The sequence below is a fragment of the Bolinopsis microptera genome, chromosome 6, assembly GCF_026151205.1.
Source record: "Bolinopsis microptera isolate Bmic1 chromosome 6, MBARI_Bmic_1.0, whole genome shotgun sequence".
Taxonomy (NCBI): Eukaryota; Metazoa; Ctenophora; class Tentaculata; order Lobata; family Bolinopsidae; genus Bolinopsis; species Bolinopsis microptera.
This window is the reverse complement of record NC_087077.1, coordinates 15,646,852-15,672,626: the sequence shown is the minus strand read 5'-3', so window position 1 is coordinate 15,672,626 and position 25,775 is coordinate 15,646,852. Positions and strand designations below refer to the sequence as shown.

The following is a 25,775-nucleotide window of genomic DNA, read 5'->3' as shown; positions in this document are numbered from 1 at the left end:
TCGCGTTACTGGAATAATGATTTGGTGGACGTTATTACTGTAATCAGTCGCGTTACTGGAATAATGATTTGGTGGACGTTATTACTGTAATCAGTCGCGTTACTGGAATAATGATTTGGTGGACGTTATTACTTTAATTAGTCGCGTTACTGGAATAATGATTTGGTGGACGTTATTACTGTAATCAGTCGCGTTACTGGAATAATGATTTGGTGGACGTTATTACTTTAATTAGTCGCGTTACTGGAATAATGTTTTGGTGGACGTTATTACTGTAATCAGTCGCGTTACTGGAATAATGATTTGGTGGACGTTATTACTGTAATCAGTCGCGTTACTGGAATAATGATTTGGTGGACGTTATTACTGTAATCAGTCGCGTTACTGGAATAATGTTTTGGTGGACGTTATAACTGTAATCAGTCGCGTTACTGGAATAATTATTTGGTGGATGTTATAATTGTAATCAGTCGCGTTACTGGAATAATGATTTGGGATTCCTGGTCTAGGTTTTCAACTGGCTTCCAGAAGTGTCTGGGATTTTTAGGAATTGGTGTAGATCTCGACTCCCGTAGATTTTAAGAATTAATTATGATTCAAATATTACAATATTCTCAATTTTTGTAAACAATTACATTTTCGCGTTGAACTAAAAATAGATAAGATTTTTTTTTTCACTTTCATCTCTGTTTTGATCTCTGGCATCTCTTAACTTCCGAGATTCAGCATCTGGATATAAAACTGATCGTATAGCTGCAGTAAAATCTGTCACGGACGTATTTCTATATAATAGTACCTTTTATAATTCCTAAAATGCCTCTAAACTTCCATCGGATGATTCCTCTTTGAATCCAAAATTAAAATGATTTTCCATCTCAAGGTAGCATTCCATAACCTGATCTTCAGAATAATTTCTTCCGACTTACTTTTCCTATGATCTGTTATCGAAATAAAGAGATTAGATTTAAACTTGATTCTGTTCGATGGATACAGTGCTGAATTGATAAAAAGTTGAACAAATTGTGAGAATTGTACACATTGTAGCAATCATTTCAAGTTGATCGAAAAATTCAAAATATAATTATAACATTAATCATTAAATCTGATAAAATATGAACTTTGATAATAAATCTGAAAGTTACAGTCTTCAATATCTGCCTTTAGGAAGTAGGTCTTCTTTTTTGTGAGTGGAGCGTTCTCAGGGCAGCAAGCTTGCGGTTGCAGATATCCTTAGCAGCAGGGTAGAGGGTCTGAAGTGTGATCTTCCGTATATGCAGCATTGCTTGCTGAAGGGTAGGCTCGTCCACCATAGCAGCCTCAGATATGCAGCGTTTTCTTGTGAAGTGGGTTCTTGATATTCCCACTGCGTTTAGAGATGCTGCAAGAGATTCTCCGGCGTTGAAACGGTCCAAGATTGATTTGTACTCTGTTTGTATTCTAATAAAAACCAACAAAGAAAATAATTAATGTTTATTTATTTGATAAAACGTCAACTATGACAATAACCATTAAATCAAGCCGCATGTCTGATCTAAATGATTTGTAAAGAGGTGTGCTTCCTCCCTTCCAAGGTAGGAAGGGAGGAATTCCTTAGGAATTCCCCCCTTCCTACCTTGCTCCCTTTCTACCTTGCTCCCTTCCTTCCTTCCTCCCTTCCTCCCTTCCTCCCTTCCTCCCTTCCTCCCTTCCTCCCTTCCTCCCTTCCTCTCTTCCTCCCTTCCTCCCTTCCTCCCTTCCTCCCTTCCTCCCTTCCTCCCTTCCTTCCTAACTACTAATGAATATACTAGTCCCTGCATAGAGGATAAAACATTTAGGGACCACTACCAAAATATTTATATTTATTTTCAAATAAGAGAGGAATACCAAAAGGATCACATGAGTGAATATCATACGGTTTTAAAGTTCTAAGTTTTTGGATAAGGAGGTGTTCATTAACTTCTAAATAACTAGGACTCGAATTTTAAAGGATTAAAAACGTCATATGAAGTGTCGCGTTTCGTAGTTGCAGTATTCCGTGCTGCAACACCGCCATATTCACCTTTGATGCCTCCGCTACAACTCTTTTGTGAGAGAGAAGAAAGACACCGACAGAGACTCCTCGTCCAAAGCAAAGACAAGTGAGGAACCAGCATTGACTCGTCCCATCACTCTGTCATATTCGTGAACGATACCAAGGATTGAAACTAGTTGCTCATGACTAAGCGAGCTCGGTATGGTGGTGGCGGATGTGGAGGAGCTGCGGAAGGGACAGTAGGAAGCGGCGGAGTTATTATACTTAAGAAATAGGAATTTCTGAACATTTTCTGACAATTACGGTGACTAGAATTTTTAGAGTTTTTAAGGATAAAAACGTTCTATGAAGTGTCAAAATCAGATCTATTAAAAAGTTTATGTTGGTCTACAAGGTACTATTTGCTAAACTTTAAGAAAGGGTCTTTCAATAATTTATAAAAATTAGCTCTTATATGCTCAGTAACTCTTTCATGGAGTGTTTTAACAGTGCGACCAACATAACAAAACGGGGAAGAACATAATTTACAGATGAAAATGTAAATTATGTTATAACTAGAGCAAGTTCCTGGTGCTTGTTTTATTTGGTTTTTAACCCATTGATACAATAAGAATCCTCACTACCAATCATGGCACAACATTTGCTTGAATAATTACCAATATGTTCTTATCTGTTGATCCCTAGGTTCAAATACCACAAAAAAAAGTTCCAACTCTTCCATCTTAGTCCTGCTCCGGCCACACCCATATTTTATTGGTTTCTTATACAGGTAAAATATCTAGAATCGGCGTTTTTAGTATGAAGGAGTAATGTTGGCTGTTTAAGATTCGTTATTCAAATAAAAATGTCATGAAGACATTTCGTTTAATGCGGGTTTTAAGTTCTGGTGATGATGAGAACCACGCCCTTTGATGACCACGCCCATTTTAGAAAAATAAGTCATAAAAATTTCGGAAAACCGTATTTTTTGAGTTTTATTTAATGGTTTTGATGTATAACCCTCTATGAATGAAAGATACTGATTTTTTGAAAAGAATCAAAATTATATAATAGCAAACAACATATATCACACAACATATGTCACTGTTTAATAGAGCTTCTTCAGATCTTCTTTGGTCTTCAGGGAATACTTTCGGCAGTGGGATTCCACAACGAGCATCAGCTTTTGGTACGACGCTTCAGTAGCAAGAGCTAATGCTCGTTCGGAGGAGTCGTTGATTGGCGTGAGATTCCTTAAAGCTGCTTGTATAAGGGAAAATTCCGGGGCTTCACTCCAGTTATCTTCATTAAGGAATTCTAAGGAAACGCCAAGGAGATCGAAGAGGACTCTTGATCTTCCACCGACGAAATCCTCAAGGATAGACTTGATGGTGATGGAAGAGAGTCAAAAGAACTTGAAAGGTGCTGCAATAAATCTATAAATGTGAAATTATTAAATCAAAGTTCTAAACAAGGGATAGTTTTAAAAAAACAACGCCCAAGTCTAATCTTTCCTAAAACAAAAACTAAAAATCAAAAACTTCATTGCAATTCCCGCCAATATCTCTTGTCATACGCTAAATTACGGAGATAATGCAGGTCAAAGATATTATTCAAGTAAATATTTCTTTTACATAAATCATGCACAATCAGCGAGAATAGATTGCTTTGGGGTCTTCCTCTTCTCCCTGGTAAGTCCAGTGTATTGATGGCAAAAATGAGGGAACAAAACGCTGGTCCGTCAGAAGGACCCCGCAAAACATGTCCTAACATTCTTCACTGACTACGGGCCACTTTTTCTGACAATGGTTCAGCATTGCAGCGTTTATACAAGTTTTTGTTGGAGATGACTCCTGGGTACTTTATATTCAAAATAGTGCGAAGATGTCTGCGGTGTGACATCTTTTGTATAATAAGTGCGACAGAATTGGGAAAGGTTTAAATATACTTTATTACTTCAAAAACAGTAATATGTAACAGAGATTGATTCCCAGCTAATATTTTATATTTCGTTATTTAAATGAGAAAAAAGTAAAGTAAAGTAAAAACTTGTTGTTGTTGTTGTTCTTGCTGTTGAACACTGCAATGGTGAGAGGCCAAACGAAAAGAAGAATTAGAGAATTCCAATTCATCGTTACTACGACGGTAGTGCATAGTAATCGTACAGTACTTATCTTAAGTAAAGAGTCAGCAGCAAGCGTTTGTTGACGTGAGGTGATCTTCAGAGACTGAGGGGGTTTTCCACGAGAGAATCTCGGTGAAATCTTCAAATAGGGGTGGTAAGACTCCACGAAGTGTCAAGAATCAAAATCACTGGAGCGTGTAAAATGAAACGTAACAAACGCGCGTGTAAAATGATAACCCTATTCATACTTCCCAGTGGTATAAAGATTTATAAATCTTTTTTTGCCACAAAAGGGTGGAAATAAAGATAATCGTTATGCTTCTCTTTATTACTAGCATAGCTAGGTCCTTCAATTCTCCCTAATACTTCATTTGAAACATTCCAAAAATGTAAATCATTAGAAATATCCTTAGAAATCATATCTTTCTTAAACCCTTCTAATTTAATCTTAAAACTTAAAACAGTTACCGAGTTCTTAACATCTGGAGGGAGTTTATTCCAGTAAGGAATAACTCGCTCTGGAAGAAATGAGCTTTGGAGATTCCTAATCTTTCTCATACTCCCGCATCTCAGGACTGCCTGGCAGAAGTGGAAGTAGCAACCGTCCACCACTGCTGAGGGAAAGACTTGAGAGAGGTAATTCCGAAGCGCCATCTCGAAGTCTACCATGATGGTCTGTGGAGCAAAGTCGTAAAGGGATTTAAGGAATGTGAAGCCCTCCAGGTAGATGTCGGTGTCCTTGGAGGTCAGAAGTGCATGTAGACACAGGGAAAGACCCAGGGTGCTCCACACTGTGGGTAAACAACCTGTTCCTAAACACTTCTGAAACAACTTAGTTACTGCTTCGACAAAATTGTCGTCATAAGCCAAAAATTTCACCAACTTTGGATGGACTCCATCCGGACCTGAACTCTTAAAAATATTAACGTTTAAAAGTTGCTTCTTGATATCAGCACTACTAACTTGTAAATCATCAATAACATCTTTATTATAATCCAAAGTATCATTTTTTGGAAGAGGGCCAGGTGTTTCGTTTACAAACACTGAGCTGAAAGCACTTGCAAGTACCTCAGCAGACTCAGCAGAACTGTCTGTTCGCGTACCATCTCCCCTATTTAAAGAAATCACACTTGATTTAACTTGCCTTTTATTACGTAAATAAGAGTAAAAAGACTTACTATTTATCTTTAAATTAGATGTTATCTTCTTTTCATAGTTAACTTTAGCTTTAACTTCAGATACTTCAAAAATATGTTGCTAGCTATTAGCATAACTAAAATTAATATCAGATGGGTTTCTATCAAACTCGCCCATGCTTTGTCCTTATTCTTTCTCATTCTCTTAAGTGCAGTTGAACTCCATGGCAACTTGACAGGCCTGTTGTCGAGGTAAACAGAACCAGCTGGAACAACAGCGGCAACAGTCTCCAGTTTACCATGAAGTTCAGTCCATATTTCTTGAACATTATTATTTGTAGAACTATAATCCCAGTTTATGTTATTTACACTAAACTCAACAACTCTTTAGAGGATATCTTACCCCAAATATATAATAGGCAAGTTAAGAATCTTTTCTTTAGGGCTTATTTTGGTATCTGCCGAGACAACTAGTTCAACAAGTATCCCAACATGATCACTCTTACCAAGCGGAGAAACGAAGCATTGGGGCAAACCGGAACTTCCTTGTCGATACAGATACATATTTTTCCATACTGTTAGGTATGATCGTTATGTTGTTGAGATCATCCTCGAAATTGGCGAGCGCTTTAATCACCATGTGTACATCATATCCCTGTTAATGATTACCAACTTAAGAATATGACAGTAAATATGGTAATTTGAAGTGTGAATTTAGATTTTACCATCATTTCTATTTTGATAGATCTATATATAATAGTAAAATTACCTCGAAATTGTGAAAGACTATATCGTCCGATGTATGTCTGTCTCTCGTTTCATATTGCAAACGCTATGTGCAGGTAGATATCTCTCTCTGAAAATATAATTGATTCGACATCAATAGTAGGCTCGTCATCGGAGTGGCTGGGAAGTGAGCTATTAGGGCCTTCATACTTATTCACGAGACAGGAATTGATGACAGGAGGTGAAGGATGCCTCTCAGGATGTGACTTAAAGGTTGGGTGCTGTTCGTAGAATAATTCCTAGTATCGACGTGAAACTTTAAATCCCTCTATGGCAATGACACATAACATTTTTATATGTAAAGAGGCAGATCCGCAAACAGAAAATCTGTTAGTCAATAATATAATATAATAATTGCCACGCATTCATTCGTGCAGAAAATATACGATAATAGTATATATTAATATATGATAATAGTATATATTAATATACTATAATTATTATATATATAGTGATAATATCTGTCACACTTGTTTTATTTCAAGTCATTCATTATATATCTGACTGTAATTCAAAAGTTTCTTTCTGTCTGTTTGTTTGTCTGTGCGACTACACATTTTAAAAGTTCGTTGAGTGCGTTTTATCCAACTATGATTATAACAATAGACAGTTTTTTGGAGTTCCATTTGTCTGAATGCCATTTACAGGTGTTTTCCGAGTCTAAAATTAACATAAAATCCTGATCAATAATAAATCATAACGTATTGCCTTCAGCAGTAAAACTTACTTTCCCAAAGGAAACGAGTTGACTTGTCGAAGAGTCTGCCATTATTGCGGGGATGACGGGTTCTGTCCCTGTAGGCGTACTCAGTGCTGAAGCTGGTCCTCCGGGAGCTGATGATTCGTAGCTTGAGGCACTTGGCATTATTATTATTTCTGGTTCTTCAGATATGCCCGCATTTACTTCAAGTCGATGTCTCGGTCGCACCTGTGATATGTGATTAAACGAATAATGTAGTTCTAATATTAAAGTTAGGCTTGTATTAATTAATTGATTAATTATAAACCCTTGTTTCGTGGGAAGGTTTGTTAAGTGTACATGGACCCTTCTCCGGACCGTTCTAGCAGCTGCGTCTGCAGTAAAGTTTATGATTAATTCGTTTGCATTATTCAAATTAAATGGATTAAATGTATCTTCGATTGATGATTGAAACTTTATAATCATACTATTTCAAGATTATAGACAGTTTTTGGGAGTTCCAAATAATTTCTGATTATTCTGATTTTTTTGCGACAAATGATACTGCACTGTTAGGATAAACGACGTTTCAAAGTAACAACTTCGTATTCATGCTGACAAAATTGGTAAATATGTGAGAAAACTGTCTCATAAAATTTATAAGTCAAAAATGGCTAAACGACATTGATGATGTAACAATCTTTTTCTCACTTCACCCCGTCCTCTTAGTCTTATACGTTGAAATTAATTAATAGCATAATAATATATTGCACTTTTGTCTTAAATTTTATAAATAAAGTTAATAAAATTGAGTTGAATCACCCATCACGGAATTGATTCTGCAAGTACTTTCAGTTATTACTTAAGGCTGCAAAGTGCAATAAAAATTGCGTTAATGGTTGAGCAGTTCTGATGAGTTCCTCTGAAGAAGGTTTAGGTCGATAATCGATATTGTTGAAGCACTTAATTAATAGATTGAATACCTTCAAACCATGATATCTTGAGGCTGACCTGCACGGATCATAACCATCAGCGCCGGGAATTAAACAGGAATTAAACAGGAATTAAACAGGAATTAAACATGAAAGGAGAACACTAACGAACTCGTTTTGGCTATACATCAATTCATAAATACGTTCAGATATAAAACAAAGGCCGAATAAAAGTATGAAAATAAAATCTTAAAATTTAACCGCGTTACAATATCACGAAGTGAAAATAAAATCAAATATAATAATTTAAATGCTAATAAAAATTCTGGATGTGTGCATAAAAGCAAGTCCGAGGAGATAGGTTAGACTTAAAGACTACGATAAGTTGATGAGACGATGAAGGAGATGAGTAGGAGACGTGAAGCGAGGATTAGGACTTATTCTTAGGATTTCGAAGGTTTGAAGAGTCTGTTAGGTATTTCCCGAATTCTTTTGTGTGATAAGAATTCATTATGATCCTATACTCTTTTAGCATTACAAGGCTTTTCAGGTTATCAGAAAGCTTTGAGCGGAGGGAGTGGTATCCAGGGCATTCGGTTATAACATGGTCCTCAGTTTCTAGGATAGGTGTTTTAAAGAAAGGTAGCTCTTCGAAAAAGCGAATGACGTCTGTGTCTGGGGAGCAGCAAAAACGACACGTTTTCAATGCTGTGTACCTTACTCGGGATTATTATGACCGGGATAAAGTGGTGGGTTTAGGGTAATTTCGCCATATTTTTCCCGAACCACATTTTCACCGGTCGTTAATAAACCCGCCTACTCAGCTTTTAGGGTTCCTAAGGGGTATGGGTGCTCATATTTTAATCGTTGTCTTATATTCACTAAAGAAGACTATTGGGACACTTGTTGTAGGTTTTTCGACTTCATTTGGCTAAAATTGCAAAAAATTCACCTTTTTGCCCAATTCTTGTCATATATCCTTATTGTCAAATTTGATTTAAATAGGCCAATTTTTAATTTCTTAGGTATTGACTATCTCTACATAATGAAATAAGACTCAAAGTAAAAGTAACAGTTAAATTAAAACTTGAATTAATTAAAACTGATGAAAGGGATGATCCAGATGAAGATAACGAAGATGATTACAACTTATTGGAAGACTAAACAGCTCTCCCTTTATCTTAATATCGATCTGGTTGTTACGCTTCAAATGTTAAAAATTATTTTCCATCTAGTTTGATTAACAACGAGTCATTATTTCTGTCTACTTTCAACAATTATTGATAATTCGACTTGTTTCACAAGTTTTAGCAATGCGAAAATTTCTAAACTTGCTTATCTCTAATAAGGAAATTTACATCTGAGACAAAATTTTTGAATCTAAAATTGAAAGGTTGGACACCGGTAAAATGGCGACCGGGAAAATGTGGTGGGTTTTGAGCAATTTCGCCATATTTTTCCCGAACCATATTTTAACCGGTCGTTAATAAACCCGTCGTAATAATCCCGAGTAAGGTAATTGTATCAATCACTAGTATATCGACCTTTCTCTACCTTCAGACTTCCGGTGTGTGTCGGGGTAAGTGAAGGGGCAGGTTACTGCGACTATAGTTCAGTGTTTGCTGCTGTGGTTGTGTTCGCTTGCTCGTCTCGTAGTTACTGGCTGCTACTTGTTGTTGTTGTTGTTGTTGTTGCTGTTGAACACTGCAATGGTGAGAGGCCAAACAAAAAAGAATTAGAGAATTCCAATTCATCGTTACTACGACGGTAGTGCATAGTAATCGTACAGTACTTATCTTTAAGTAAAGAGTCAGCAGCAAGCGTTTGTTGACGTGAGGTGGTCTTCAGAGACTGAGGGGGTTTTCCACGAGAGAATCTCGGTGAAATCTTCAAATAGGGGTGGGAAGACTCCATGACGTGTCAAGAATCAAGATCACTGGAGCGTGTAAAATGAAACTTAACAAACGCGGGTGTATACGGTCCATCTTCTCCTCGATCCGAAATTGCATGCTTGAAGACCTGTTCGACAACGGTGCACGTAGAAAGATTGGTGGGGTCGGCTGTATAGTGGAGATTGACGAATCCAAATTCGGTAAACGAAAATATAACAGAGGTCGACGGGTAGTCGGAAAATGGGTGCTGGGTGTGTTCTGTAGGACTACTGGCGACTGCTTCTTAGTGGAGTGTACCGGTAATCGACGCGATCACAACACCCTAATCCCACTCATCAAGGAGCACGTTCTACCGGATACAACTATTCTCACCGACAAGTGGAAAGGTTATAACGCCCTGCAATACCACGGGTTTCCTCATCAAATTGTCAACCATAGTCGAGGATTTGTGGACCCGGTCACTGGTGTTCACACCAACAGCTGCGAAGGGATGTGGTTCCACGCAAAGAACCACATGAGAAGAGGAACCGGTCGTACCCGAACTGATCCAGCAGCCATGACTGTAGCCCTGTCAGCATTTATGTGGTGTAAGCGATACGGACTGACAAGAGACGACGCCTCCGTGAGGAAAGCCTTCAACCAAGATATCCCAGCCCTATTCAGAAGAATTTTTGATTAATTTATTGCTCTGTAAATTTCTGCAGTCGCTCCACCACCTCCCATCATTCCTGCAGTCCCTGCAGTCGCTCCACCGTCTTCCACTGCCGCAGCTCCTCCGCAGCTCCTCCACGTCATCCGAGCTCGCTCAGTAATGAGGACTTTTTCCATCCTTGGGATCGTTCACGAATACGACAGAGTGATGGGACGAGTCAATGCTGGTTCATCGCTCGCCTCTGCTTTGGACGAGGAGTATCTGTCGGCCTCCTTCTTCTCTCGGAAAAGAGTTGTTGCGGAGGCATCGAAGGTGGATATGGTGGCGCTGCAGCACGGAATACTACAACTACGAAAACAAGCGCAATAATCCAGCGACACACTTGGTACCTATCAGAAGAATTGATTTCGATTGCCCTCTTCTCAGATAAAGTCCCGGAAGAGGAAAAAGAAGTCCTTGCGGCTAAGATAGGAAAATTGCCGTCTCAATCTTTACCTATCCAGAAACCGAAAAGCTGCCTACTACCAGTGAGAAGTCTCGTCTTGGTGACTTCGTGGGACCCCGCTCTATCCTCATCTTCCAGCTACTCGGGGAGTCTCACACCTTCCTATCAAAAGATGAGTGGTGGCTTCTACCTCAGTACGTCAACTCTGGACTTTCAAAGTCTGCCGCTCTGGAGCAGATACACATTTCTCGGAGTCACTTCTCAAGAAAGCGATGTATCGCTGAAGCAGCAAAAGTTGACCTACCAGGTGTTCAACACGCACTGCTGCAACTACGAGACGTCAGACTTCCTAGTGTTTACACCTTCGCAAACGAGATCTGCAACCGTAATCTTGCCACTCTTAGGACCCTTTGTACCCAAGGCGTCGTCCTAGCGCCCAAAAACAATTACACTGCTCCTCCACCACGAAGAAATTGAATGTAATCAGTTTTCAGTATTTTTTTATTTTTCATAAAAATGTTGTAATCGATTTCGGAACTTACTTTCAAATAACGTGTTTCAAATAATTTGTTTCAAATAATTTGTTTATTTGGCAATAATGAATTATAGCCGGTCTGATTTAGAGTCGCTTAGAGCAGGTTAGTACTAGCCGGTTATTAGCCGGTTAGTAGCCGGTTAGTAGCCACTTGGTGGGTACTAGCTGGTTAGTAGCCGGTTAGTAGCCGGCTACTAACCAGCTAGTACCCACCAGCCGGCTAGTGACCGCTTTTCAAGTGTCGGCTAGTAGCCGGTTTGGAACTAGAAGGTCCGCTTTAGAGCCGGCTAGTGTCCGGTTAGTAGCCACTTGGTGGTTACTAGCCGGTTAGTAGCCGGTTAGTAGCCGGCTAGTGACCGCTTTTCAAGTGTCGGCTAGTAGCCGGTTTGGAACTAGAAGGTCCGCTTTAGAGCCGGCTAGTGACCGGTTAGTAGCCACTTGGTGGTTACTAGCCGGTTAGTAGCCGGTTAGTAGCCGGCTAGCGACCGCTTTTCGAGTGCCGGCTAGTAGGTCCGCTTAAGAGCCGGCTAGTGACCGGTTAGTAGCCGGTTAGTAGCCACTTGGTGGTTACTAGCCGGTTAGTAGCCGGTTAGTAGCCGGCTAGTGACCGCTTTCTAAGTGCCGGCTAGTAGCCGGTTTGGAACCGGCTACTAGTAGGTCTGCTTTAGAGCTCGGCTAATAGCCGGCTAGTGACCGCTTAGTAGCCGGTTAGTAGCCACTTTGTGGTCACTAGCCGGCTAGTAGCCGGTTAGTAGCCGGCTAGTGACCACTTTTCAAGTGCCGGTTAGTAGCCGGTTGGTAATGTGAAGTTGAGGAGCTGTTATTACAAAAGTGGCTACTAGCCGGCTAGTAGCCGGCTAGTAGCCGGTGTTCATATGGTACTGTGCAGGGACGTTGCATAGACGTTGCATAGACGTTGCATAGACGTTGCATAGACTGACCGTGCAGGGAGTGTGCATAGAGTGTTCATTGTGCAGGGACGTTGCATAGACGTTGCATAGACGGTTCTTTTGTTGTTGCATGGACGTTGCATAGACGTTGCATAGACTGTCCGGAGCTAAACGACCAAGTTGCCATACCCCTTCTCAAGCGAGATCTGCAACCGCAATCTTGCTACTCTTAGGACCCTTTATAGTCTACAGGAAAGACGGAAGCAGAGGCCGTGAAGAAGTCCTTGGATGACTGGCAGCTTGCCTCCTACATCATCTCCATGGGCTTTGATACGATGAGTTCGAACACAGGAGTTCACAAGGGTGCCTGTACTCTCCTACAACAGATGCTGAACAGAAATCTCCTCTGGATGGCTTGCCGGCACCATATCCTCGAACTGGTGATCGGGAGCACTTTCAAAACTCTCTTTGGAGATACAAAGTCTCCCGAATGCACGTTATTCAAGGATCTGAAGAAGTCATGGGACTCCCTCGACCTGGATTCCTTCACGCTCCCAGATATTCCTTCATCCTACCAGAAAGATGAAAAAGAACTTCTCGAATACATCGACTCCCTACTCTCTCCTGACAACGTGAGGAACCTGCCCCGGGATGACTATAAAGAGCTTCTGGAGCTGAGTAAAGTTATACTCGGAGGGACCATTGAAAGGAAGAAAGGATACGTCTACAAGATTCAGAGACCAGGAGCAGACCACCACGCTCGGTGGATGGCGAAGTCAATCTACATCCTAAAGATGACTCTCCTCCGTCGCCAACTTGACCTACACTGGCAGCTGGACATCAGAAAGCCGTCCCTACCCTCCATCCACCTGAAGTCGGAGCTGATCGAGTATGTTGGAGTAAAATCAACACTTCCGTTCACCCTGGTTGGAGTGCCACATACCTTCCTCCTGGTGCCAAAGATCCTTCTACCGCAAGAAGAAGATAGAAGAGCTGATTATCCTTGATAGACCACGATTCGGCAGTCTCATCAAAGGAGCGGACTGACAGGATCAACCAGCAGATTCTCTCTGACCTATGTGGGGCTATCCTCAAGCAGAGTGACTTTCTGGAGAAGAAACGACTCGCAATTGCTGCTGGAAAGATTCTCTAAATGTAAATTATTTTATTGCTCCAGGGTGACAGTTACTGATTTAAAGTTATAATGATATTGTATGAACTTATTTACAACTAATATTGATTTATCCAAATATATTAATTGACAAATCATCAAAATCGTCTCTTTAATTGACAAATCAATGTGAACTAATGATCAAACTCATGAAATAATTGGATCAAAAGTCTGATATAAGTGTTGTCACTATACTGCCGTGGCACTGCCGCGGTACTGCCGCACGACTGCCGCCGTACTGCCGCCGTACTGCCGCGGGACTGCCGCCGTACTGCCGCCGTACTGCCGCCGTACTGCCGCCGTACTGCCGCCGTACTGCCGCGGGACTGCCGCCGGAATTCTGATGTATGACCCTTTTGGTAGCATCTCTGGACACCGTACTGCCGCGGGACTGCCGCCGTACTGCCGCCGTACTGCCGCCGTACTGCCGCTCACGAGGAGCAGTACATTTTGGTAGCATCTCTGGACAGGAAATTTCTCTTTGTCCCGATGGGATCTATTGCTAGTGAGCGAGAGTTCAAAATAGCAAAACGAATAACACAGGGAAAATACAATTTAAAGTCAGAAAATGTTCAGAAATTCCTATTTCTTAAGTATAATAACTCCACCGCTTCCTACTGTCCCTTCCGCACCTGCCGCACCTCCTCCACATCTGCCACCACCATACCGAGCGGAGCACCTAGTTTCAATCTTTGGTATCGTTCACGAATATGACAGAGTACAGCTATCTCTAGGATGAATTCCAACCTACCTGCCAAGGAGGCTCTACGAGAGATCATCAGAAGAGCAGAACCTGGCGAGAAAAAGAAGAAACCCACCAAGAAGCTGGCTGGAGTACGTTTTGCTGACATCGGTGGCGGGGATCTCGCATCATCCATATCCTTGGACGACGACACTACTACTCCTAACCCTATTGCCGCTTCCTCTTCTGACGCTAGTTCCACTGCAGTAGAGACCAGATCCGTGGGCCAGACTTGCCAGCCTCGAGTTCATCAAAACTCCTGTCAGACTATCTCCTGTATCCGTTGTGGCGATCTTGGACACACGGCACCACTTTCCCTGTGGATGTCTCGCACCAGCAGTCTCTCGAAGATGGTCCGAAAAGCACGAGCTGCCGCTAACAGACAACCTGCCAACCCCACCTCCCTCGAGTTCCTATCCATTCCTCCTTCCTACCTCAACACAGCTACTGGCGACCCCCTCCTTCTCTGGGATTCCGGATACACCTCTTCACTGCGGAGATCATACCTATTCGGAACAACTTCCACCGTGGACGTCCTTGGCAAGATATGGATGCCTTTACACTCTACTTTGAATCCACGCGGATAGGTATATCGAACAGACCTGCCCGCTTTAATCAACTCTCCTGGAACCATGAGTATGATTGCTGTCTAGCTGGACTCCCTCGCTCTTCAAACGTAGCAGAACAACAATAAAAACGCTCGACATACCCTCTCCCACATTTCATGGTCCCCTCCTCAAGACCTCACCTACCCCCAAGAAAGACACCACAGCCAAAACAGTGATCAACCTCTCTGGACAGACCCTCTCCACAGCTGAAACTGACGTCCTCTCCCTTGGACTGAAGTTCGTCCCGACACCCACCTCAGATCCTACCCCCGACCTGGCTCCCCTCATACAGAATATCACTAAACAACTAGGAGAAGGCATGGAAGCCTCAGCCACATATCAGGTCACCTCTGTATTATCTAAATTTGACAATAAACGTGACATGACCACCGACAATTTGACTCCACAACAACGTACCGCTCTTAAATCTTTAAAATCTAAGAAATCTGAATTGAAATTTCTTCCTGCTGATAAGGGCAACGCCACTGTTGTACTGACTCACGATCAATACATAACCAAAGTTACCGACCACTTATCCTCAGGTAGTTACACCCTCTTAACGAAAGACCCCACTCAATCCGTTACCACTAAACTACAGAAAGTCCTCAAGAAACTACACACCGACAAGAAGATCACGACCGACCTATACCACAAGATGCGCAACCTACATCCTAGATGGCCTCAACTTTACGGACAACCTAAGATACACAAACCCGGCGCACCTATCCGTCCCGTAGTCAGCTTCTACAACACCCCCCTCCAAGCCCTCCACAAAGTCCTCGCATCTTTCCTCAAACCCCTAGCCCAGAACCCCTTACGCCTCAAAGACTCTTCCGACTTCAAACATCGCTTCGACTCCTCTCTCAATCCCTCCTTCCACTACCACGCCTCCCTTAGACGTCCAATCCTTGTACACCTCCTGTGACATGCGCCTAGCCCTCAAAACTGTCATCTCCTCCTTTGAACAGAACCCCTCTCGTCTTCCCTCCAATGTCACCACCACCACCATAGGCTCCCTTATCAACTTTTGCCTTGACAACTCATACCTTGAATTCAACGGCTCCTTCTACTCCCAAGACGAAGGTGGTACAATGGGATCCCCCCTCATTGTTGAACTAGCTGAAATCCGCCTTGCTGAAATCGAGACCTTAGCTTTATCCTCATGTCCTGACCCTCCTAACACTTACTCCCATTTCGTTGACGACGGCCTTGGATCTTTCAGAGACAGAAACCACGCAGAATCCTTCCTTACATTCCTTAACTCCCTTACTGAAGACCTCAACTTTACCCAAGAACATCCCTCTACAGACGGAACTATACCCTTCCTTGACGTTCTCATCCACCCTGACAAATCCACATCAGTCTACAGAAAACCCACCCACACCAACCTCTACACCAAGTACTCCTCCTGCACCACCAACTCATCTAAGAACGCAGTCATCCGATCACTGACCAGAAGAGCCCACAACATCTGCTCACCCCAACACCTTGACGACGAACTCCAAACAGTACGACACGTTTGCCTCCAGAACGGCTTCCCTCCTCACCGCATCACCACCATCATGGACGAAGTACAACGGAAATTCACCAACCCCTCTCGCCACCAATCCCTAGCCTCATTCAACCGACAGACCCGTGAACATGCCCTTAGTGTTTCTCTTCCTTTCCATCCCTCCCTATCCAAACCCATCTCCAAGATACTCGGACAACACGACATCAAAGTCACCCACTCCTCTGCTACCTCCCTCCGCAACCTCCTCACCAAAACGAAGACCACACCCCCTACTCACCTCACCCCCAACACCATCTACGAAATTTCCTGCTCACAGTGCCCCTCCAAATACGCCGGACAGACCTACAGACCCTTGGTCCACCGCATGAAAGAACACGAACGATGTTACAGACTCAACAACGCCATCGACGAATCCACAGACAGAATCAAATCAGCCCCTGCACATCATGCCCTGACCACCGGCCACACCATCTCCTGGAACAACATCGAAGTCCTCAAATCCCTCACCTCACGCACCCAACTAGACCTCACAGAACACGCAGCTATACAAATACGACAACCAGCTATGAACAGAACAGACCGCGCACCCAAATGTAGTTCCCTCTGGGACCCCATTCTTCCTAAAATTGCCAAATCCTTAAAGTCCAGACCATCTGGCATTTCCTTCTCAACCTCAACAGAAGACAAAATTTTTATTGACATTGTACTGTAATTTTCACTTTCCCACCCATACCTCCCCCACCCTCCATCCCTGACACCACTCAATCACATATAAGCATTGTCCACCACATCACATTCAGCTGACGACGATTAACACATGTTTATTGAAAGCTTCTACAAGTTAAATCATCGTATCTCTTATATGTTTTTAACCCAACTCCACTCAATGGCATAATGGTTTCCGCAGTCTCGTCCAGTGTACTAATCATACCAAGGACTGACAGACGGAAAGGCTCATTTTATTTATTCTCTCTTAACTTTTAGAATACTACCAAAGCAAATAATTTCATTTAAGTAAAATATCAAATATCGTACAATCGAAAATATAACTAAACTAGTGTAATGTATTGGAATTGGGTTAATTTTAATTAAATTAAAGGTGAGGTTAATTTTAATTAAAAATACATCTGATACAGGCTGATGGGGGTCCATAACAACAAGAGCTGCCATAACTTTTGACATGATCTCAAATGTTGCAATGTCATACGTGCTGTATGACATATCTCGTTATCGATACTATATAACTTTCAACCAGACGACAGGTGACATCATCTTTAGGACCATCTACACTTCACAACTAAGCAATGGAATACTACGAACTTTTCCAATCAATTCCCATATCCCTACTTAGTCTATCCCCATCCGGATCCACCTCAACCCCTTGTAAGCTTACACAACCTGGTCGACATCCTACCCGGCCCCATGCTCGACCTTTTAGAAGTTCTTATAACCCACATCCCGGGGGAAGCCCATGATTGTTCCCGATGACAAACTTATTTCAGCAACGATGGAAAAGACAAAACAACATTAGTTACTGATAACAGATGTAACTATACCACGCGAGGAATGGGAAGGTGTCCTGATACGTTACTACAGACAAGAACAGAAGTTTTCTTCAATGTTTCAACAGGCCCCACAATACCATCCGGACAGAAGCCTAGCAGTCTAGAGAAACATAGGGGAAAAGACATCGGCTTCACGTCACTTACTCCGCCGTTATCACGAAACCTGTTAGAGCTCTGCAACAGAGCTTGGAGTAACTGACGACAACACCATTTCGCATACAACACTCTAGGAAGGAAAAGACACCGAAAAAATTGCACGCTGAAACGGTATGCTTGCAGCTAAAGAACCAGAACCAGAACCAGAACCGAACCAGAACACAGAACAGAAACCAGATCAGAACAGAAACCAGAACCAGAACCAGAAGCCATGGTCAAATCAACTCACTAAAAACAATCATCTTAGTTTATGATTAAAAATATAAAGTTATTGTGGCAATTCGGTAACTGCGATGCACATTTCTGGAGCACACCTCAGGGCACAAATCGGGGGGACAAACTCGGGCACAACCTTATCCTGGTTCGAGCGCACCATCACCATCGACGGAGAAAGTTTCAAGTAACGACGGTCCTGGCACGGGTCCGGAATGGTGCTACGAGAAGGAGGCACTCGTGCAGAGGGGATATTCTGAAGAGGCAGCGAGGATTGACTACCTTCTCTCCGACATGGACTCCTCCAGCTGATTAATCGGGTGAGTGTATCCTAAGACTTTGCCGGTGTAGTGACAATGTCTTAGGATACACTCAACCCGTTTGTAATATAGAAAACGCGGCGCAGAATACATACCTATTTTTCTTCCCAATCTTAACGGGATAAAGATAATTTTACCCGGAATACATTACAACAATGCGATCATAAATAATACTCCAATCCGGATTTTACACCATCTTAAGGGTTATGACTTCACATGAGATAATCAAGGCACAAAAAAACAAAACACCCCCCCATAAAAAAACACTAAAAAAATTGCAAAACGCACACAAGATCCATGGGATATAACATCTTACCCAATCCCAAGGAGTCTATATAGCATTCAGTACCGTATGTTCAGATTCATTGATTCATATGCAGTACACACTTTGAAACCATTTTATTTATTTATCTACGATATTATGTTTTTTTTAACGATCATTATTATTTTCTTCTTTGGAGAATCTTGTAGTAAAATCTCAGCTCATCAGGGACCTGCAGCCTTCGAAACCGACCCAACGATTCCTTCGACTAAAGTATGGTGTAGTTGGATCCTCAGCATTATTGTGTGTGTGTGTCCAGCTAGACCGCTGAAGCTCCTGAACAATCACCCCCCCCTAGTAAAGGGTCTATCCCTATTCGTACATCTCATCCTTCGAAGTCTTTGATGAAAACTGAGTTACCGCTCCATCGAAGCCTTCTATAGCATTCTCAGCAAAGAGCCGGCACAGAGGAGGATTCGCTACGCACAGAAAGTCTTGGAGGAGTTTGCGTTCTGAAGAGTCTCAATTGAAATGGTTCACCTCTACATTTCCCTCTGACGTTGTTCTCCTGGATTCGGTGCTGCAGCCAGTATCTGGACAGAGTGTTTTCGTATATAATCCTTGATCCTGTTCAATTTTTATAACGCTCCTTAAGTCTTTCGTGGGACGCAGGCCTTTAATATTTACTGAATGTGAGTTTAGAATTATTCAGGATCCTGATATGTATTACTAATTTCATTGAGAGGCAATTCGAGAGGAATTCAGTACTAATCACGCATCGGTATGCACAAAAGGCGAATAACCATCATCTCCCAGAGTACATTCTCCTGAATTACCTGAAAGAGTTCCTGGAAACATTGATGCAATTCACCTCTACGGATGGGCAATGTGTCAGAACTTCCTACTTCGAAGTTCAAGTGGCAGGATAAATCTGCTGAACCAGAAATCTCATCTGGATGGCTTGCCGGCACCATATCCTCGAATTGGTGATCGGGAGCACTTTCTAAACTCTCTTTGGAGATACAATCAGTCTTCCGAATGCACCGTTATTCAAGGATCTGAAAGAAGTCCAGGGACTCACCTCCACCGCTCCTGGATTCTTTCACGCCTCCCAGATATTCCTTCATCCCACCAGAAAGATGTAGAAGAACTTCTCGAATTTGACATCGAATCCCTCTCTATCCTGACAAAACGTGCGAAACCTGCCCCAGGGGTGATCACAAAGTGCTCCTGGGCATGAGTGTATAATCATTTCTCGGCGGGAACATTGAAAGGAAGAAAAGGATTACGTCACAAGATTCACTCAATTCAGAGACAGAAGCAGACCACCTCGCTCGGTGGATGGCGAAGTCAAAAGAAGAGGTTCATCTTTTCCATCCTTCCTCTTGGTCTGCCAGTGTAGGTCAAGGACGGTAGGAGAGTCATCTTTAGGATGTAGATTGACATTCGACATTTCCACCGAGGTGGTGGTCTGTCTGGTCGCTGAATTGAGTGAATCTTGTAGACGTATCCTTTCTTCCTTTCAATGGTCCCTCCGAGTTATGACTTTACTCATGACCAGGAGCTCTTTTGTAGTCACCCGGGGCAGGTATATCACGTTGTCAGGAGGAGAGTAGGGAGGCGATTGTATTCGAGAAGTTCTTCTTAATCTTTCTGGTGGGATGATGGAATATCTGGGAGCGTGGAAAGAATCCAGTCAGAGGGAGTAGTCCCATGATTCTTCAGATCCTTGAATAACCGTGCATTCGGGAGACTTTGTATCTCCAAAGAGAGTTTTGAAAGTGCTCCCGATCAACAGTACGCGGATATGGTTGCCGGCAAGCCATCCAGGGAGATTTCTGTTAGCCAGAAGTTTATCCTGTACACTGACTTCGATGTGGGGGAAAGTTTCTGTCATTTGCCCATCCGTAGAGGTTATTTGCATCAATGTATCCGAGGTAGCTTTCAGGTAATTCAGGATTGTAATCTGGGAGATGATGGTTATTAGCTTTTCCATACCGATGCGTGATTGTACTGATTCCTCCTCGAATTGCCTGCTCAATGAAATTAGTATACATATCAGTTCACTGAATAATTCTAACTCGACTTTAGTAAATTTTAGCCTGCGTCCCACGTAAGAGATTGTATGAGCGTCTTAGACCAGTATTGGAGATGGTAAAACCAATGGAGAAGGTAGATCAGGCAACTTTGGCACTTCTTGATTCAAATCCTAATTGTATTATTTGTGAATCAAAGCATACTGATAAGAAACATCTGGATCATTGTCACTACACCGGCAAAGTCTTAGGATACACTCACCCGATTAATCAGCTGGAGGAGTCCATGTCGGAGAGAAGGTAGGTCAATCCTCGCTGCCTCTGCTATGCAGCGCTTCCTGCCGAAAAAGGACTCAGATATCCCCTCTGCAGCGTGTGCCTCCTTCTTCGTAGCACCATTCCGGACACGTGCCAGGATCCTGTCGTACTTTGAAACTTCTCCGTCGATGGTGAAGGTGCGGCTCGAACCAGGATAAGGTTGTGACCGAGTTTGTCCCCGAATTGTGCCCGAGGTGTGCCCCAGATGTGCATCGGCAGATTACCGAATTGCCACAATATCTTTATATTTTAATCATAACTAAGATGAGTTGTTTTAGTGAGTTGAGTTGACCGTGGCTTCTGGTTCTGGTTCTGGTTCTGGTTCTGGTTCTGGTTCTGGTTCTGGTTCTGGTTCTGGTTCTGGTTCTGGTTCTGGTTCTGGTTCTGGTTCTGGTTCTGGTTCTGGTTCTGGTTCTGGTTCTGGTTCTGGTTCTGGTTCTGGTTCTGGTTCTGGTTTTGGTTCTGGTTCTGGTTCTGGTTCTGGTTCTGGTTCTGGTTCTGGTTCTGGTTCTGGTTCTGGTTCTGGTTCTGGTTCTGGTTCTGGTTCTTTAGCTGCAAGCATTCCGGTTTCAGCGGCAATTTTTCGGTGTCTTTTCCTAATCCTAGAGTGTTGTATGCGAAATGTGTTGTCGACAGTTACTCCAAGCTCTGATGCCAGAGCTCTAACAGGTTTCGTGATATCGGCGGAGTAAGTGACGTGAAGCCGATGTCTTTTCCTATGTTTCTCTAGACTGCTAGGGCTTCTGTCCGGATGGTTGTGGGGCCCGTTGAAACTTAGAAGAAGACTTCTGTCCTTGTCTGTAGTAACGGTAGCAGGACAACTTCCATTCCTCGCGTGGTATAGGTTACATCTGCAGACTGTAACTAATGTTGTTTTTCTGTTCCGATCGTTGCTGAAATAAGTTGTCTAGTTCGTGAACAATCATGGGCTTCCCCCGGGATGTGGTTAGAACTTCTAAAAGGTTCGTGCAGGGGGCCGGGATAAGGATGTCGTCCAGGTTGATGTAAGCTTCAAGGGGTAGAGGTTGGATACTAGATGGGGATAGACTAAGTAGGGATATGGGAATTGGATTGAAAAGTCCGTGTATTCCATTGCTATAGTTGTGAAGTGTAGATGGTCGAATGATGAATGATGATGTCTCCTGTCGTCTGTTGAAAGTTATATAGTATCGATAACGAGATATGTCATACAGTACGTAATATGACATTGCAACATTTAAGATCATGTCAAAAGTTATGGCAGCTCTTGTTGTTATGGACCCCCATCAGCCTGTATCAGATGTATTTTTAATTAAAATTAACCTAACCTTTAATTTAATTAAAATTAACCCAATTCCAATACATTACACTAGTTTAGTTATATTTTCGATTGTACGATATTTCTATGACAGTTATACATTTTACTTAAATGAAATGAAAAGCAACCAATTTGCTTTGGTAGTATTCTAAAAGTTAAGAGAAATAAAATCAGCCTTTCCGTCTGTAAGTCCTTGGTATGATTAGTACACTGGACGAGACTGCGGAAACCATTATGCCATTGTTTTGCAACGTTTGAAGAGCGAGGGAGTCCAGCTAGACTGCAATCATACTCATGGTTCCAGGAGAGTTGATCAAAGCGGGCAGGTCTGTTCGATGTACCCATCCACGTGGATTCAAAGTAGAGTGTGAAGGCATCCATATCTTACCAAGGACGTCCACGTTGGAAGGTGTTCCGAATAGGTATGATCTCCGCAGTGAAGAGGTGTATCCGGAATCCCAGAGAAGGAGGGGGTCGCCAGTAGCTGTGTTGAGGTAGGAAGGAGGAATTGATAGGAACTCGAGGGAGGTGGGGTTGGCAGTTGTCTGTTAGCGGCAGCTCGTGCTGGTGCGACATCCTCAGGGAAAGTGGTGCCGTGTATCCACAACGGATACAGGAGATTTGATGAACTCGAGGCTGGCAAGTCTGGCCCACGGATCTGGTCTCTACTGCAGTGGAACTAGCGTCAGAAGAGGAAGCGGCGATAGGGTTAGGAGTAGTAGTGTCGTCGTCCAAGGATATGGATGATGCGAGATCCCCGCCACCGATGTCAGCAAAACGTACTCCAGCCAGCTTCTTGGTGGGTTTCTTCTTTTTCTCGCCAGGTTCTGCTCTTCTGATGATCTCTTGTATAGCCTCCTTGGCAGGTAGGTTGTAATTCATCTTAGAGATAGCTGTACTCTGTCATATTCGTGAACGATACCAAGGATTGAAACTAGGTGCTCCGCTCGGTATGGTGGTGGCAGATGTGGAGGAGCTGCGGCAGGCGCGGAAGGGACAGTAGGAAGCGGTGGAGTTATTATACTTAAGAAATAGGAATTTCTGAAAATTTTCTGACTTTAAATTGTATTTTCCCTGTGTTATTCGTTTTGCTATTTTGAACGTGGCCAGAAGGAAATTCTTGTAGGAACTCTTAATGTACGAACAATAAGAGAACAATACAAGAGGGATGAGCTGGGTGTATGCATGAGGGATAGTGGCGTACATATTTTGGGCATTCAGGAGCATCGGGTAGTACATAGCACTGAAATCGAGTATCAAGATCTTGGAAGCTCTCACCTCATAACAACTTCGGCATGGAGAACCAGCAATGGGGCGGCTGCTGGTGGGGTTGGTATTGTCTTGGACAAAAAGACAGTATTCAACTCATTGATTAGTGTATACTCACATGACAGGAGGACGATGGTAGCCAACTTTGCAGGGAACCCGGTCACAACTGTTATTGTGACTTATAGCCCGACAGAGGGGGCGACTGTCGACGAAGCAGAAAACTACTACGACAGCCTTGGTGGTGCCATCGACCAGATACCAGCCCACAACTTACTATTCGTTGTAGGAGACCTCAATGCGCATGTCTCATCATCAGGAAACTGGACATCCTTCCACAAGGGTCCAGCAAACCGAAATGGTAGACTGCTAGAGGATATGCTGTTGGAGCGACAGCTAGAAATCACAAACACCAGATTTCAGAAGCGAAGAGGTAAACTCTGGACATATCTCTCAGATATGAGTCAAAGTAAATCTCAAATCGACTTCATCATTTGCCGGAAGAAATGGCGGAACTCCGTCAAGAACTCCGAAGCATATGGTAGTTTCCACAGTATTGGCTCGGATCACAGAGTAGTCGTAGCAAGGGTAAAGCTTAGTCTACGGATAAGCAAGACGGAGAAGAGGGCTCCGGTTCTGGACTGGTCTAAACTTAAAACTGATATCGCTCTACAAGAGAGGTACACAGTGGAAGTTAAAAACCGCTTTTCCATACTTGAAAAGGATGATCAGACGGCAACAGAAAGGTACCAATGCTTTATTGATGCGAATAGGACAACTTCTCGACTTTTACTACCTGAAAAGGAGAAAAAGAAAAGATGTAAAATCTCAGCGACTCCAAGTGTTGAGATTGCCAGGCTGAAGCTGAGGGAATGTAGCATAAAATACCACTCAGATGCTACAGAAGACAACCGAATAGCTGTTCAAGAGGGCAAACAGAAGCTAGGCGATGCTTATCAAGCAGCCAAAGAGCACCTGCTGGAGGGGCAGGTCCGGGAACTGGAGGAAGCAAGTTGGCAGGGCAGACATGCTAAAAGCTGGACCATGATCAACAAGATCACAGGTAAAGCTCCATCATATACTGGCAAAATCAAGGGAAACTCACCAACGGAAAGGGTTCAGAAATGGAAGGACTATTTTGCTACTCTTCTCGGCTCACCACCGACGGTAGAGAACGCGGAAGAGGATATTGATCCAGTCCACCCACCTCTGAATATCGGAACAGAACCGTTTACGTTGGATGAGTACAGGAAAGCAAAGTCCAGCATAAAGGAAGGGAAAGCATGGGGTGACGACAACATAGCCCCAGAAGTCTTAAAACGATGCGACCTTGATCAAATTGTCTTAGACTTCTGTAACAATGCTCTATTGAAAGGTGAGAAACCAGACCAATGGTCAACTGCCAACATCATACCAATTCCAAAGAAGGGCGACCTTAGCGAACCAATGAACTATCGGGGAATAAGCTTGTCATCCCTAGTTGCCAAGTCTCTAAACAAGATGGTTCTAAACCGGTTGAAGCCAGAAATCGAGACAATTCTGCGTAGAAACCAGAATGGATTCAGACCAGGAAGGTCAACAACTCAACAGATATTGGTACTGAGACGTCTTATAGAGGGTGTCAAGAGTCGGAATCTGCCAGCTGTTCTGACATTTATAGACTTTAAGAAGGCTTTCGACAGTGTACATCGTGGGAAAATGCTAAAGATTCTAGAAGCTTACGGCATTCCAGTCAAAATCGTGCAGCTTATACGGCTCATGTACGAGAAGACAATGGCCAAAGTCCTAACTCCAGACGGAGAAACTGAATTGTTCGAGATACTTGCAGGTGTGTTACAGGGTGATACCTTAGCACCTTACCTCTTTGCAATAGTCATCGACTACTGTATGAGGCAAGCCATAGGCGATGATGCGGAGCGACTTGGACTCACCCTCGAACGTAGAAAAAGCAGAAGAGTGGGGCCCAAGATCATCACCGATGTGGACTTTGCAGATGATATAGCACTTATATCTGAGGACATGGACAAGGCTAACGAGTTCCTGCTTAGAGTAGAATCGGCGGCAGCAAGCGTGGGACTACACATAAACGAAGGCAAGACCAAGGTCATGACACTGAATATGGAGGATCGATCTAGCGACCTACAAAGTCGATCCGGGGAAGCCATAGAAAATGTAGATGATTTCATCTACTTAGGCTCCTGGATTGAGAGCACAGATAGGGAGATAAGGGTTAGAAAGGGAAAAGC

General features: G+C 42.9%; 2 protein-coding genes across 2 annotated transcripts; both read left to right on the top strand.

Annotated features, from left to right (window-relative positions):
• Positions 1-15,509: 15,509 nt before the first annotated feature.
• Positions 15,510-18,071, top strand: LOC134817434 (uncharacterized). The gene is made up of 2 exons (XM_063826576.1): positions 15,510-16,689; positions 17,941-18,071. Exons 1-2 carry the CDS (start codon positions 15,510-15,512, stop codon positions 18,069-18,071), a joined length of 1,311 nt encoding a protein of 436 aa, XP_063682646.1.
• A 5,593-nt stretch (positions 18,072-23,664) lies between these two features.
• On the top strand, positions 23,665-25,132 carry LOC134817433 (uncharacterized). Its single transcript, XM_063826575.1, has 2 exons — positions 23,665-24,904; positions 25,077-25,132. The coding sequence occupies exons 1-2, from the start codon at positions 23,665-23,667 to the stop codon at positions 25,130-25,132; spliced, it is 1,296 nt and encodes a 431-aa protein (XP_063682645.1).
• The last annotated feature ends 643 nt before the right edge of the window (positions 25,133-25,775 follow it).

What these genes read in the sequence shown, in the direction of transcription:
- LOC134817434 (XM_063826576.1), top strand. Translation starts at nt 15,510, where the DNA reads ATGCGCCTAGCCCTCAAAACTGTCATCTCCTCCTTTGAACAGAACCCC. An exon ending in AACAGACCGCGCACCCAAAT is followed by an intron (nt 16,690 to 17,940) that starts GTAGTTCCCTCT and finishes GTATGCTTGCAG; the next exon opens with CTAAAGAACCAGAACCAGAA.
- LOC134817433 (XM_063826575.1), top strand. Translation starts at nt 23,665, where the DNA reads ATGGTAGCCAACTTTGCAGGGAACCCGGTCACAACTGTTATTGTGACT. An exon ending in TAACAATGCTCTATTGAAAG is followed by an intron (nt 24,905 to 25,076) that starts GTGAGAAACCAG and finishes AATTCTGCGTAG; the next exon opens with AAACCAGAATGGATTCAGAC.